General features: G+C 38.5%; 1 protein-coding gene across 1 annotated transcript in view; it reads right to left on the bottom strand.

The window, feature by feature from the left end:
• Nucleotides 1–16,599, bottom strand: part of LOC102820530 (fatty acyl-CoA reductase 1-like) — a 126,234-nt gene that overhangs the window by 38,899 nt on the left and 70,736 nt on the right. Inside the window, exons 4-8 of the mRNA XM_006865775.1 lie at nt 12,489–12,664; nt 8,049–8,228; nt 4,506–4,683; nt 1,117–1,161; nt 814–932 (exon numbers count right to left, since the gene is read on the bottom strand). Of these exons, the coding sequence (XP_006865837.1) occupies nt 814–932; nt 1,117–1,161; nt 4,506–4,683; nt 8,049–8,228; nt 12,489–12,664 (698 nt within the window). The remainder of the gene's footprint in view (nt 1–813; nt 933–1,116; nt 1,162–4,505; nt 4,684–8,048; nt 8,229–12,488; nt 12,665–16,599) is intronic.

Genomic DNA, 16,599 nt, shown 5'->3' with positions numbered 1-16,599 from the left:
ATATTTAAGAAAAAACTATATATATATACTGAGTTCCTTTTAGCCAGAAATAGTGAGAGGGGTTTCAAAAAGTTTGTAGAAAAATGAAATTAAAAGATAAATAATTTTTCCATTTTTTGAAATCCCCTGGTATAATCATATAATTATTATTTCTCATTTTTTGGAATCAAATAATTTAACTTTAAAAAGGACAGCTTTTTTAAAGGAAAAAATAAAAGTTGTTGGGAAGTTTAAGTATTATCAGAAATACTATTACTTCCTTTTAAAAGAAGGGCATTCATGATTAGCTAAAACTGTTCTACTACACCATGCTGGAATAATACGTAAACCAGTCTCAGTGGATTTTATTTCTTTACATATGCCAAGTTTTATGTTTTGAGTTACAAGAGAATCTTTGAGAAGGGCACGTTTTCCTCCATTTTCAATCTCTAATGAATTTGTGCAGCTAATAGGTAATACATGAGAGTCAATGTTAATTCTTAATACCGAGACCATTTGTTATCACTTATGATATACCAATTCTTGCAATGTAACGTGATGTGTTCTTAAGTGCTGTAGAGTCAGTTCTGACTCATAGAGACCCTGTATAGGATTTCTGCGGAGCAGCTAGTGGTTTGAACTGTTGACCTTGTGGTTAGCAGTCCAGTGCTTATCCTACAGCGCTACACCAGGACTCCACTGAAAGCGAAACTGCCTGTTTATATATTGGTATGGTACCATTAGGGCTGAGGGATTAATTAACATTAGTCAGTGTCTCTGTTTTCCCTTCTTAGTTACTACAGATTTAATAAGCGACATTGTCACCTCATATACCTATTAACTCCGGAATACCAGGCTGCTGCAAGACTGGTGTTGACAACTACATCTACAGGAACAAGATCAGCAAGGGCATTGTTGGAGGCACGCATTGTTCGAAGTAGTCCTTTCCCTGCCTTTGTTGAAATTAAAAACAACACTTTTAAGATATATGTCAGTGAGTGTGTGTGTGTATATATATATATATATATATATATATGTAAATATATATATAGATACACACATAAATATACAATTATAAAGCTATACAGTAAACAGAAAAATACAAAGAACATTAAATAAATAAGAAGGTTTACTTACCGCAATAAAGAGACCACTTGGACCATTGAAGTTATCGATCCATCCCTAATACCACAAATTTAAAAAAAAAAAGGGGGAGGAGGATTAGAAATATTATGAAGCTAGAAATCTGTTATTTGAAATCTCTAGCCCTAACTACATACTTCATAGTTCTTTTTTAAAAAACTAAAAACTAGATTCAAGTAAAAAAATTTCTCCCAGTCCTAAATAGGGTCAGTCTTCTTCTGGAGGATCTCAAATAAGCAGACACAGTTTCAAGTGGCTACCTACTCTTCCATTAACCCTCTGCAAATCTAAGTTTCTATCAAATACTTTTACTAATTTAAGATAGTTCAAGTTTGATTTTCTGCTATTTACTGATGCAGCATTCTGAGATGGAAATGGTATTTCCTCCTCAAAATTACTGCATAGGGTGTGTTGTTGTTGCTGTTAAGTGTCGTCAAGTCGGTTCTGACCCATAGTGACCCTGCACAGGATTTCCAAAGAGTGGCTGGTGAGCTTGAACCACTGAACTTGCAGTTCAAACTGATGTTGCAGTCCAGCGCATTAACCCACAGCACCACACCAGGACTCCGTAAAGGAAAATATAAAAAGTGTAAAAGCAACAAAAGAGATGCTCTACTACTACCAAATACACTCTTTCTTCCTAGCTTGATTCACCTGTTGGTTTGTATCTCTTGTTTTTCTTTTTCCAGGAATTCACAAATATATGTCCTGTATATTACAGCAAGGTATCACAGCAATCTCCTATCTTTCTTAGCTGGTTGACCTATACAGGGACTGTCTACCTCTTAAAGGGGCAACTTCTATTGGTGCTTCAGCAAAAGAAATAAACTAAAAGCCTGAATACTCTCATCTCTCTTCCCTTCACATGTGCAAGGGAAACTTATCAGCAAACAATCTAAAAGGCCAAAAAATGTTGATGTATCAGTCCAGGTCCTTGGTAATCATTAAACAAGTAAGGCATGGTCTCATTTGATTCAATATAATTTTGTAGCTTTCTATTTAATTTTCAATTAGGATTTTTCAAAAAATGTTGATCTAACTTACTATGTATCTCCCATCACAATAGAAACAAAAGTACCAATATCTCTTCTATGAGTGGAAAACAATTTTGCCAATGTGTCATGCTCAGTAACTAATTCTCTTAAACAATTACCAACACCTTTTAAACAGTTGTAACTTAAAAATCCAATTGTTTCAAGTAGATATATGCATATCAATGTTTACTGCAGCACTATTCACAACAGCAAAAAGTTGGAGACAGCTTAAATGCCCATCAATGGAAGAATGGATAAACAAACTTTGGTACATACACACAGTGGAATACTATGATACCTTGAAGAATAACAAGGAAGCAGCAAGCCACTGCATAACATGGATGAACTTTGAGGATATTATCCTGAGTGAAATTAGTCACGAAAGGACAAATATTGCATAAGACCATTATTGTAAAAACTTAAGAAAAGATACTCATACTAAAAGGAAAAAAAAAAAACTCTTTGCTAGTTACCAGGGGTAGGAGGGAGGGGACGGTAGAGAGCACAGGGTAGGGGATAGAAACTAATAGTTTGGGTGTTGGGGTGGGCAATACATGAGAAACAGGATGGGGATGGAAGAACAAGGTAGATAGGAGAACACAAAGGAAGGTTTGCATGGGCTAAATGGGACAGAGGTAAACAGTGATGTATGCTCAACCTTGGAACAACAGGGCTCTATGATACAGGGATTGAGTCATAGTCTGAATGTATAAAAGAGGGGAAATAATGTTAAGATACTTGATTGTCTTATGAACATTGGTTTCCCTTTGCCTACCATTGTAAAATAGACACCTGAGTGAGATAGAAAGGAATATCCAGAAACATGATTACAGATAGCTTGTAAGCCCGTCTTCAGCCTATAACTGATTATAATACCTTAAAGGGATGCTAGAACTTGCCCAGTGACAGAGGCTCTTGCACAGCCTTTCTTTGTAGTGCATAAGACCTTAGGTGGAATCCTGATTCCCATCCTGAACCTTCTGGGGTGGGACATTCCCACTTGAAAGGACAAGCAGACCAGCCTGGAGCAGCTAGAGAAACAGAAGGTATTTCTTGAAAGAAAGACCAGAAGGAAAAATCCAAAACAAAAATGGCAGTATGATTGGCTACAAACAAGTTGTTGGACCCATCAAGGCAAGCAATCAAGTCCATTCAGGACAAACTCCCCTCCAAGACTGAAACTCAAAGGGAATACACAAGCAGGCATGTAAGCTTGCTGGCAACCACGGTGGTCTACTGGTGAGTGGAAGTGAGGACAAAGCAGCAATGATGATATGGGCTGAGTTCTACCACGTTCCATAGACTCCTGTTAACATGGAGATAAGAGAGAAGAGGAAGGAATGGTTGGTCTGAAGGATGCTGAGACCTAGGGACTCCTGAGCCTATGGACAAGGATATAGTCATGGAGGGCTACAGCTGAGAGTGAAGCATCCTGCTGAATGAATTGAGGAGAGACACACAAAAATGCCTAAACTTGCAGATAGTACCCATTTGACCTAGCTTCAATGGCTGCATGATGAGATTTTTAAATTTTGGATAAAGGAAACAAGTGTAAACTGCTAAAATTTGATGAACTTATCTATACTTATGGATGTAGTAGCTCAAAATACCAACTGAGAAGAAAGGAATTTTCACATCATGGATAATGATGGGCAACTTATACATTGGCTACCTAAAATGCAATAAAGGTGCAAAGTGACTAGCTTACAAGTTTTCACGAGGGAGTTTAGTTTTAGGGTGTGCAAGGGAAGGTAGAATCCCCACTGAGCAGTTTTCATCTTGTCTAGATGAGTCTGGTGAAAGGAGATAGGGATGAGATTCTTCTTATTAAATAATGATAGTCACAACTGTAAAGGTAGAGGTTCTGTAACAAAAAGTGGGGAGTAGTTAATCTTACAGTCCAGGAACAGAGGACCTGAGATCCCATCAAGGGAGAAGAGCACGAGCGGAATGTGGGACCCTATCCAGAGAAGCCGCAACACCAGAGATGGAGGTAGAGATACGGACAAGGACAGGGGGGAGCAGCTGAGGACTCTACTCATGAGAAGAGAAAAGCTGTGTGCTGGCAGTCAGGAGGCAGGCTTGCAGAATGTGTCCTTTGGTTGTTTAAATGATTATATATTCCTAAGTGTTTTTGTGTACATCACACACACACACACAAAAAAAACAATACACAGGAGGAATAGAAGCAAATACTGTTGAATGCTGATGTATGGAGGACACTGTCATCATTGCAATGAAACAATGATTGTAAAACCAATGTTCTTCCATGTAAACTAGCACTCAATTCGCAATAAAAACTTAAAAAAAAAAATCCAATTCTTCACAAATGACTTCCGATCAACTTACTGGAAACGGTTCTTTCCAACTGGCACCAACAATTGATGGCCTTACAATTGCCACATTTAATTTTGCTCCTTCTTGTTGTACAACATATTCTGCCAATGCTTTTGTGTATATGTAAGTATTAGGTCTGTCTCCTATCAATTTTGGGGTGATATCATTTATTAAGCCATCATCCATCCACCTAGTAAAGAAAGAAATTGCATATAAAAATATTTCCACAAGTTTAACTATAAAACGAAAAACCAATCTGCACACGCACATAGCACTACATCTTGAACTACATGTGCTGCCTCAAATAACTTCATGACATTTTTTATTAAAAATATACTAAACTCTATTTTTATTAAGCACAAATTATAAGTCTACAATTCCTTAACTGCAATTTCCATATCCAAAAATATGAAAATTGAGAGTTCTTTCATAAATTATATGATAGGTAGCAAAACCTGTCCTGAACTAACTTGTGGTGTTTTTGTTTTGTTTTAAAATATGTGTTAGTGTAAATAGTCAAACATTTCAAGTATGTTTGGTCAGGGATGCTACCTCAGCTCTAGGTGAGATTTTTACATATTATACCGTACATATATTTCCTTTCTATGGTCCAAATAAATTCCCAAATAGGTGACTCTCCCCTAAGCGTTTCAGATTAGGAATTATAGATCTATTTATAACCAAGTAACAGAGTAACATGCTAATTATATATCTTTAAAATTAACAAGCATTTACAATGAATATAAAAGGTTCAGTAACCTATTTGAAGTAATAAAACACTGAAAATTGTATGCCCTCACTAACAAGACTGGAAAATAGGAAGATAAATAATAAAAATTCAATTAGTAATTTACTATGTTAAATCTGAAGTTCTCTCACTGTGTCTAAGGAAAAGACCTAGCCTATGCATTTAAGAGGTGTGACATACTAGGTAGTATCTATGGTATTCCCCAGTCTACATTCCCTGATTCTAATGTGCTAGGTACTTGCCTTTTTTTATCGTCCAGAAGGCAAAGCACATAAGTAGACTGTGATTCTAAAAATACCCAAACTGATAAGAAAATGAAAACTAGAGATTTTCAAGATAAATTATCATTCTTCAACATGTGAGGGTAAGTCAAAAAGTACTGCTATAAAATCATAGAAACCTTCAAAATGTGAAGCTATTGTTTTTCAGCATATTCCCCATCTCTCTTACCCTTCAGCAGCTCTGGTGATTTCATCTTTCTTACCCTTCCCTGGAGAATTTTGCAATGTTCAAGTTATACCGCATCAAAATGCAAGTTTTGACATCCTCAAAAGACTCAAATCATATTCCTTTTCAATATTCCAATGAAATTTTTATAGGACAGTCCTTGCTACCCACAAAGACTGAGCAGATACAATGTCATGATGAAGGATAATTCCTTGATCCAACTTTCCTGGCCTTTTATTCACTAATGCATTTTCAGTTTTCTTCAAACTTCCTAATAAGCCTCTGTGATCATTCTGTGCCCTTCGAGAAAATCTGTCAAGATTACCCCTTTAGAATCCCAAAACAAATTCTCCAAAACCATCTGAGCTGACATCTTTGCTTCATATTTGATTGACCCAGCCGATACCCTTGTTAGTGTTGTTGTTAGATGCCATCGAGTCAGAACCGACTCATGGCCACCCGATGCACAGCAGAACGAAACAATGTCCGATCCTATGCCAACCTACTACTGTTGCCACACTTGAGTCCATCGATGCTGCCACCTGGCCAATCCATCTCGTTGGGGGTCTTCCTCTTTTTCTCTGACCCTCCATCTTACCAAGCATGATATCATTCTCTAGCGATTGTTCCTCCTGCCAATATGTCCAAAGTATGGGAGACGAAGTTTGGCCATCTTGGCCTTTAAGGGACACTCTGGCTGCACTTCTTCCAAAACAGATCTATTGGTTCTTTTGGCAGTCCATGGCACTTTTAGTCTTTACCTCCAACACCATAAGTCAAAGGCATCAATTCTTCTAGCATCAATTCTTCTAGAGTCTTACTCATTCACTGCCCAGCTTTCGCATCCATATGAGGTCATTGAAAAGACCATGGTTTGGGTCAGGCGCACCTTAGACCTCAAGCTGACAACTTTGCTCTTCAATACTTTAAAAGTTCCTGTGCAGCAGAATTGCCTAATGCGATACACGTCATCTGATCTCTTGACTGCTGCTTCCGTGAGTGTTGATAGTTGATCCAAGAAGAATGAAGTCCTTGATAACTTCAATCTATTCTCCATTGATAAGAATGTTGTTTATTGGTCCAGTGGGTGAGGATTTTTGTTTACTTGACATTGAGATGTAATCCATACCGAAGTCTGTGCTCTTTGATCTTCATCAGTAAATGTTTCAAGTCCTCTTCACTTTCAGCAAGCAAGCTTGTATCATCTGCATATCGCAGGTTTTTAGTGAGTCTTCCTCCAATCCTGATGCCACAGTTTTTTTCATAGAACCCACATTCTCGGATTATTTGCTCAGCATACAGGCTGAATAAGTGAAAAGAACACAACCTTGTCCCACACCTTTCCCAATTTTAAAACATTCAGTGTTCCCATGCTCTGTTCAAACAACTGCTTCTTGGTCCAGGTACAGATCCTTCATGAGTACAATTAAGTGTTCTTGAATACTCATACTTCTCAATGTTGTCTAGAGCTTGTCATGATCCACACAATCGAAAGCCTTTGCGTAGTCTATTAAAGCATAGGTAAACATCTTTCTGATATTCTCTGCTTTCAGCCAAGATTCACCGGACATCAGCAATGGTATTTCTCGTTCCACGGCCTCTTCTGAAACCAGCTTGAACCTCTAGAAGTTCTCTGTCAATGTATGATTATAGCCATTTCTGTATTATCTTTAGCAAAACTTTACTTGCTTGAGTATAAATTCAAAGAGATTGTCCGATGATTTCTGCATTCCGTTGGGTCACCTCTCTTTGGAATGGGCACATATGGATCTCTTTCAATCAGTCGGCCAGATAGTTGTCTTCCAAATTTCTTGGCAGAGATGAGTGAGTGCCTCCTGTGCCCCCTCACTTTCTTGAAAGATTTCAATTTTGATTGCATCAATTCCTGGTGCCTTGTGTTCTTTGCCAATTCCTTCAGTGCATCTTGGACTTCCTCCCTGAGTATCACTGGCTCTTGGCCGATACCCTTCCACTATTTTGAACAAACCTTATTTATGTCTGAAAGCATTCTAATGTGACCAAGTAGATTACGGAGGGAACTTGTTCAGCGGTCATCCACTGACCACAGAGAAATATTTAAACAAGTTTTGTTTGAATAAACCTGTGCCAGTATGAACCAGAATCCTAGTAATAATACTTTTTGACTTACCATCATACAGGTGCATATGTGTGTGTGTGTGTGTATATATATATATACACACACACACACATAAATGAAGAGGAAAGCAAAGAAGAGAAAAACTAAGATAGACTAGGTTATTGTTGTTGTTAAGTGCCCTTGAGTCTAAGAGATAAACAGATAACCCTAGATCCAAAGTTATGTAATCAAAGAAAATATATGTCATTTCAAAGAAACATACTCTAAAGAATCAATCAGTTTCTTGGGATCAACTGGTGGTGGATACACTACTTCATCAATATGCTTTCTATTGCAGTATGCGTATGCTGTTGATACATGCGTAAACACGTCCAGATTCTTCATTTGTTGTGCAAGGAGAATAAGCTGTCGTGTAGCAATCACATTTAACTGAACGGCATCTCTGTAAAAGAAAAAACAACAATGAAAAGTGAGGAGGCTGTATCATTTATTTCATCTGCTAAGAAAAAATCCTATTTCCATTAGAGAGATAGAAACAAACAGATTTTAGCTTCTTTACAACTGAGTCCTTTGTTCTGGTTTTACATATTTTATTTCAATACGAACATATCTACCCTATCAGCTATGTTTACAAACACGTTTCTGGATTATCAAATTCCATTGTTCCATTTGAAAAATAAAAGTATACATTTAAAAAAAGGAAAATTACCCAGAAATTATATGAGTAATTTAACTTTCTTTAACTTTTATGCATACATCTTCAAGTCACGCTAGTGTTGTCATTACTATTGTGCATCTTAATTTGCACGACTTTTCAAGATCTGTGCCACAAGGAGAATAAATTAAATGCTAAGGTAAAATCTACAAACAGATGTGAACTAATAAACAAATAAATCCAGACACAGTAAATTATATTAACATATAATCAAGTAAGAATGTTTGTAGCAAATCAATCCATCAAACACCCCTTCCTTTTAAGATTATCTTACAAAGTTAAAAGTATTATAATAAAACCAGTACATGCTATGTTTTGTTGTGCATGTGTTCATTATGATAATTATTTGTTAAAAAATTAGAACATTTATTATAAGAAGCATAAGCAAGATCCCAAACTATATATGTGATAATGTAAGCCCTGGTATGGCGCTGCAGAATCAGTGCTGGACTGCTACTGTAAGGTCTGCAGTTCCAACTCTCCAGCCACTCGTAGAAACCCTATATAGGGTTGCTATAAGTCAGAACTGATTAAATGGCATGCAACAACAAAGACATGTAAAATATATATGAACTACCACCACCATTACAAAATAATATATACATGACACAAATTTTAGTAGGCTTAAGAACAAACATTGGCAAGTTACTTAAGCACCTAGGCTTGTTTTCTCACCTATAAATAGGAACAATATTCAGTCTATGAAAATTTGTATAAGATTAAATAAAATACATAGTTTGCAAGCAGTGAGCATGATTTCTGAGTCCCAAAGCAGGTACTAAACAAATAATAGTTACAGTAATAAGGTGACTGGTTGTTTTTGCTCTTATTAAACTTTTCTTTATAACTTTTTATAAATTTTTTTAAAAGGCTGAAATACTCATTATCAGTAATACTGTGAAAAAGTTATTAAATTGATATACTGCTAGTGAAATTTATACGGAGTCCTGGTGTGGCACTGTGGGTTAATGCGCTGAACTGCAAAGTCATTTGCACCGCGAGGTCGGCAGTTCAATCTCACCAGCTGCTTCTCAGAAATCCTATACAGAGTCACTAAGGGTTAGAAACGACTGGACAGCGCTTAGCAACAACAGTGACACTTACAAACTGGCACACTGGTCTGAAAGACATTAGGGTAAAGGAGCAGGAATTATAAAAAGAATAGTTATTAATCTCACTAAAGTAGAAATTAAGAGAAAAAATTTGTTTTAACCCTAATTTTTCAAACAATGAAATAAAAATTTCCTAGATTTTCTATTTTAAGTATTACATGAGTGTGGTATAATAACATGATGGAATAGCATCAAATCACTGAAAAACATTAACCATTAGAAAAAATTGAAAATACGAAAATTATTCTATGTTCACAATTGTGTACAATAATATACACTCAAAGAGAAACTTGAAAATAATTGTTAATGAAAACTGTTAATTAAGTGCTGTCACGTTGTTTCAGATTCACAGTGACCCTGTATAGGGTTTCCCAGGAGTGGCTGGTAGGTTTGAACTGCCAACCTTGGAGTTAGCCATTCAGTGTTTACCCTATAGTGCGACATACACCAGAATTCCTTAATGAAAACAGTTAATATTTTTCAAATGTCTTATTATTTTTAATACTTAAGAAGAAAAAATCCAACTACCCTTTTAAAGAAGGAGTTCCTATGTAGCACAAATGTTTTTGCACTACTACTAACCGAAAGTGAGTCCTGGTGTGATGCTGCAGGTTAATGCACTGGACTGCAAAGTCAGTTTGAACCACAAGGTCACGGTTCAAGTTCACCAGCCATTCCTCGGAAACTGGGTCACTATGGGTTGGAACAGACTAGACCGCAAAAAACTAAGCCAAATGTCTGAAGTTTGAACCCATCTAGACGTCCTTCAGAAAAGGTCTGATGATCTCTTTTCAAAGGGCACAGCTTAGAAAACACTGTGGAGTGCAGTTCTACTCTGAATACATGGGATTACCATGCATCAGAATTGGCTCCACAGCAACTGGTTTTAGTCTTTTAAAAAGGCCAGGATACTTCACAGCATCCTGCTCACTTGATCATAAAGAAGTGCTTTGAAGTCTATCAAGTTTGAAAAACAATGGCAGTTAGTAAGGTACTGTTTGGTAAGAGGTATATCAAGAATATTCTGTTACAGGTTTCTGAGGATAGGACATCGAGTTCTGGGTCACCAGGGACAAGGAATAACTTATTAGAGAAAACCTCGTCCCTAGGTGTTTCAATTAATCATATCTGAAAACATACTACAGGGAAAAATTTTCAATGAAATAATTAGGTTGGTGTATTATGATTTCATATTTTTCTTACTTGTTTTAATTGAAGGGGAGAAATCTATTCAAATGAAAATCCAGCAACACATTTCACAGAGAAGATACTGTTCACTGGACTATAAGAGAACATGATATTTTCTTTTGCATTTGTAAAAGAATGGGGATACAAAGGGTAATCTTTTGGGAGAATCATACAAAGGATATTCTGTTACAGGTTCCTGAGGGTGGGGACAGAGTTTCTGGGTCACTAAAAATAAGGGATAATTTGAGAGGAAACACTCCTGCATTTTGCGTACCACCCCCCCATCCCTCTGTCATTGTTGTGTGCCGCGGAATCAGTTCTGATTCATAGCGACCCTGTACAGGGCTTCCAAGGCTGTAAATCTTTACGGGAACAGAACGCCGCATCTTTCTCCCGCCGAACAGCTGTTAGTTTCGAACTGCTGACCTTGTGGCTAGCAGCCCAATTCGGGCAGTGTTTCCTTCTGTTGCGCATAAGGTTGCTATGAGTCGGTACCGACTCAATGGCCCCTTTAAAAACAACAACAAGGGTAGATGAGGTGAGGTTTCCCAATGAAATTCTCTTAGGACAGGCATTGTTGCATTTGAAGAATGAGTGGGTATATTATTATGATAGAAAAAAATGACTTGGTGCAGCTTTCCTGACCTTTTCTCACCAATACAGTTTTCAGTTTTCTTAAAACTTCCTAACAACCACCCCCACCCCCATGATAGTCTTGGGTCTTTCAAGAAAATCTATCAAGATTATCCCTTGAGGAGTTCAAAAAACAATCGCCATAACTTATTATGCTGTCTTGAATTTAACTGGTCCAACAGATCCCCTTTTGAAGTGAAGCCACTGTTTTGATAACGAGCTTCTCTTTTTTTTGAAAGTACCCTAATGAGAGTAAGACAAAGAGAACCCAGTAGCAATACTTTTTGACTCCCATGCTTCTGAAAGCATGAATGAAGAAAATCAACATCATTCTTTGTTAAGACATACTCCTACCCAAAGTAAACTCTTTTTCCTATTCCACACATTCTATTTGTTACCTCCTTTGTCTCTATCACATGCTTAAATTCATGACAACTTCCTTCCATAAACACACAATGGTTTTAAAGTTAATTAAAGAAAGGAACAAAGTCCTACGAAATTGGGCTGCGCCGAGCCACAAGGTCAGCAGTTCGAAACTACCAGCAGTTCCACGGGAGAAAGATGAGGCTTTCTGCTCTCGGAAATCCTGTACAGGGTCGCTATGAGTTGGAACCAACTCCACGGCACATAACAACAACAACAACAATACACTATGGCTGGCTGGCTTTGTGTTGTCAAGTCGGTTCTGACTCATAGTGATACTGTCTGTATAGGGTTTCTAAAACTGAATCTTGCCGAGAGCACAAAGTCTCATCTTTCTCCCATGGAATCCCTGCTCAATTCAAACTGCTGACCTTGCTGTAGAGCCCAATATACAAGCCACTACAGTATCAAGGCTTCTTTAATATACTATATATATGTGCTGTGGAGTCAGTTCCAACTCATAGCGACCTGTACAGAGTTTCTGAGGAGCAGTTAAAAACCATACATAACCTATTACAACCAAACGGTTTCAAATCATGCTCAAGAAAACTTGACTGAAAAGTAGAATCAAAATAAACTATTTTAAAGTAACTACGTGGAAACTCAGTATTGTTTAAATATTTGTACTTACCGTAAATTTTCATTAAACCGTACTGTAGCTGCACAATGGAATATAATATTGGTAGAATCTAGGATTATCTCTTTATCTTCTTCACTAAGAGCAAGTTTAGGTTGGGTGAGTTCACTGTTGATTGCTATAATTTTCTCTCTAAAATCTGGATTTTCATCTCTCAATCTGTCAAAGAGCTATCAAAAGGGAAAAATGTTTATTTTAGTACAGTATTTTTAAACTTACTAAACAATTCCTATATTTTCTATTCTTTAATTTCTGTATAGAAAATTCTCTATGAGGCCCATATTATTATTCCCATTTTATAGATGAGGAATCGGAGAAACAGAGATTAAGGAACTTGCCAAAGACACAGATCTAGTAATTCGTGGAGCTGAATTTGTACTATCACACCTTTATGACTAGATTGTATCACCTCTCAAAACAGACTTAAACAATACAAATATCAGAACAATATTTAAAATGATAACTCAAACTTTAAAAATCTGGACCTTAATTTATCACTTCATTGTATTTTGGTTTTATTCTTTTAATAGATTAAACACTCTAATTCAGTTTCTAAACTCTTAAAATTAAAATTGATTAAAAAAAAAGTGAAGCATGTTAAAGGGCAAAAACAAGTTGATCCGCAAATATGCAGGCCAGAAACTGGACAAAGGATGATTCTAACCTGAAAACTCAATATTCTGTAAACATATACAAAGGACCAAATTTAGCTAAAATACTGGTTGGACCATCAGGTAACTATAATGTAAGGGCACATTCAATGGTGAGTTTCAAACTTAATTCTTATTTGATTTTATACAGGAACACTGAGGGTACCTCCAGGTCACTGCTCTATCCGACTTGGACTCCCCATTTCATTTAAAGAGGGTATCTGAAATTTAACCACAAATGTTTTAACAAGGCAAAAAAAAATCTGCTTAACACAACATATTCAAGTGCTCAATTCCACCATCCTAGATGACTTACTTTAGCATGTCTTTCCCTAAACTGACACTGACATGTGCTTATATTAATTTAAAAAATATCTACTATGTATTTCATACTGGCCAGGTACCTTCTAGGCCCTGAGAAAACAAGGAAATGACCTTTGCCCGTATCCTGTTTTGTATCTAGTACGAATAAAAAGACCAATAAATGGACAAGTAATCGGGCTGTGAACCTCAGGGTCAACAGTTCGAAACTACCAGCTGTTCCGCGGGAGTGTGCGTAGGCAATGGAAAGAACATGCAAGAATAAAGTATAAAGGTGCTACTACAAAGGATGCGTTATACTAGGGTGAGACAAAAATTATCAGCATTCTGGCTGGAGAATTTCTTTTACTCGTTTAGAAAAGACAAATATATCGTTTTTTTTCAACATACTGTGCTTGTTCTTCAATACTTTGTCCAACTATCAACAACCTATTGTACTCTCTTGTTAAAAACTGTTCTATGCTGAGCTGTGAGCCACCAATGCACCATGTCTTCACTTCTTTATCAGAGGTGAATCTTCGTCCTCGAAGGGCTGTTTGCAAGATCAGGACTACAGGGAGGATGCTTTAACAGCACACAACAAAGCTTTTGCAGTGTCAACAGTATGGGCAGAGGTGTGTGGACATAGCACTGTCATGCAAAATTGCAATGCCTTGGATAGTAGTCCTCTGAGTTTAATCCGAAGTTTAGGTTTCAGTGAGCATCTCACTGTAACAAGCACTGCCGACTGTTGAACTTTTTTCCTGACAGTGTTTTCCCTGAGGATCCCAGAAAACTGTAAGCATCAATTTTCCAGCTGATGGCTGACTTTTGAACTTTTCTTGGGCGGCAACTAAAGATGTTTCCAGCCTATATTCTGCTGTTCACGCTCAGGCTCGTAGTGATGAATCCATGTCTTGTCACCATTTATGATTTTTTAAATGAAATTTTTACCTTCCTTTGAGTGTAGGTTCAAATTTTGTTTGCATGTGTCCAAACGCTTCTTCCGTGAGTTGTTTTGGTATCCGTCTGGCATAAACATTTTGAAATCCAAGTCTGTCCTGAATTATTTCAGAAGCAGATTCACGACTGATTTGCATATGATTTGCCATACCACTGACACTCATCTATTAGACATGCTTATTTCATGTGCACTCTCAATGTCATTATCAGCCATAAGTAGGCACTTTATTATAACTGGAGTACGGATAAATTTTGACTCACCCTCAAATATAAATTCCTAGAATTGAAAAGGCATTATATGTTTGGGGAATTAAAAGTAGTTCAGTAAGCCTGGAACATAAAGTAGAGAAGGAAAAGTACACAGAGTTCTCTAGAAGTTTAAAGGGTCGTTGTTGTTAGGTGCCATTGAGTCGGTACTGACTCATAGGAACCTTATGCACAGCAAAAGCAAACACTGCCCGATCCTGGGATCCTGGGTCAACCTCACTATCACTGCCACGCATGAGCAACTGATGCAGCCACTGTGCCAATCCATCTCTCTGGGGATCTACCTCTTTTTCTCTGACCCTCCACCTTACCAAACATGATATTCTTCTCCAGCGACCAGTCCCTATAGACAATTATGTCTGACGTATGAGAGACAAAGTTTAGCCATTCTGGTCTCCTAGGAGCACTCTGGCTACAATTCTTCCAACACAGATCTGTTGGTTCTTTTGGCAGCCCATAGCACTTTCAATATTCTCCTCCAACAGCTTACGTAACTCAAAAACATCAATTCTTCTAAGGTTTTCCTTATTCACTGTACAGCTTTCCCATGCACATGAGCTTACTGAAAATATCATGGCTTGGGTTAGGAGCACCTTAGTCTTCAATTAATGTCTTTGCTGTTCAATAGTTTAAAAGGTCTTGTGTAGCAGAGATCTGCCTAATGCAATATGTCATTTGATTTCTTGACTGCTGCTTCCATGAATGTTGATAGTTGATCCAAGAAGAATGAAGTACTGACAACTTCAATCTTTTCTCTCTTGATAAGAATGTTGTTTATTGATCCAGCGATGAGGATTTTTGTTTTCTTTACATTGTGATGCAATCCATACTGAAGGCTGTGCTCTTTGATCTTCATCAGTAAATATTTAAGTCCTCTTCACTTTCAGCAAGCAAGGCTGTGTCATCTGCTTATCGCAGGTTGTTAATAAGTCTTCCTCCAATCCTGATGCCACGTTTTTCTTCATATAACCCTGCTTCTCAGATTATTTGCTAAGCATACAGGATGAATAAGTATGGTTAAAGAATGCAACCCTAGACTTCCAGTTTGCCAGGGCGGTCAGGCAGTGCGGGTGAGTGGGGGCTCCGGGATCAGGGGAGGGCAACTCGCGAGTTAAACCTCCCAGGTAGGAACCCACAGTCTCACGACCCGCGTGAGTCTCAGTGCGCCAGAGCCTTAGACCCGCTTCTTTGAGAAATCACTGTGCGAGGAATTACAAGCTTCTTAAACTTGCACCACTGCAGCCCCAGCTCCTTTGGGCTTGAGGGGGCGGGGCGGGAACCAGCTCGTGTGGAGCCTCCAGTATCGGGAAGACTCAAGCAGGGAGAGCCACTGGTGACACGTACCCCAACGTGGGATTTCTGTGCATACAGTGGACAGAGGGAAGTTAGTTTAAAGGTGGGGGAAAAAAAAAAAAATCCTGCAGGAAAAGAGAAGCGGCGACTGTCTGACGTCATCAGGCGCGGACTGTGCCTGCTTGAGCCACTTCTGCCCTGCCCAGTTGACCCGTGTCCGCCGGCCAGCGGACCCCCCACCCCAGCACAGTCCAACCGTGTTCCCGGGACCCGACGGGCACACGCGCACACAGGCGAGCAGCTCCCCTCCAGCCCGAGCGTGTCCCACGGGCCTGCCAGACGCGCGAAAGTGAGCAACCCGCCTCCCGCTGAACCAAGCAGCATTTCTCAGCCCTGCCAGGCGTGCACCGGCAAATAGCTCACCTCACACTCAACGGAACCGCGGGGCACGGGGGCAGGCAGCCCCCCTTCTTGCCGCGAGCACCCGCTGGGGAACCCCATTTGGGTCTCCCCTTCATTTTTATTATTTTTTATCATAGAAGGTTCAGCAGGAGCCCCAACGTGGCTCTGAGGGCTGGGGTGCCACTACAAGGTCACCTGAATTACAGGGTCAGTGGTCCACGCCCACCAAC

Source organism: Chrysochloris asiatica, unplaced genomic scaffold (assembly GCF_000296735.1).
Source record: "Chrysochloris asiatica unplaced genomic scaffold, ChrAsi1.0 scaffold00083, whole genome shotgun sequence".
NCBI classification, from domain to species: domain Eukaryota; kingdom Metazoa; phylum Chordata; class Mammalia; order Afrosoricida; family Chrysochloridae; genus Chrysochloris; species Chrysochloris asiatica.
Note: the sequence above shows the minus strand (reverse complement) of the source record. Positions and strands in the feature narration are given on the sequence as shown.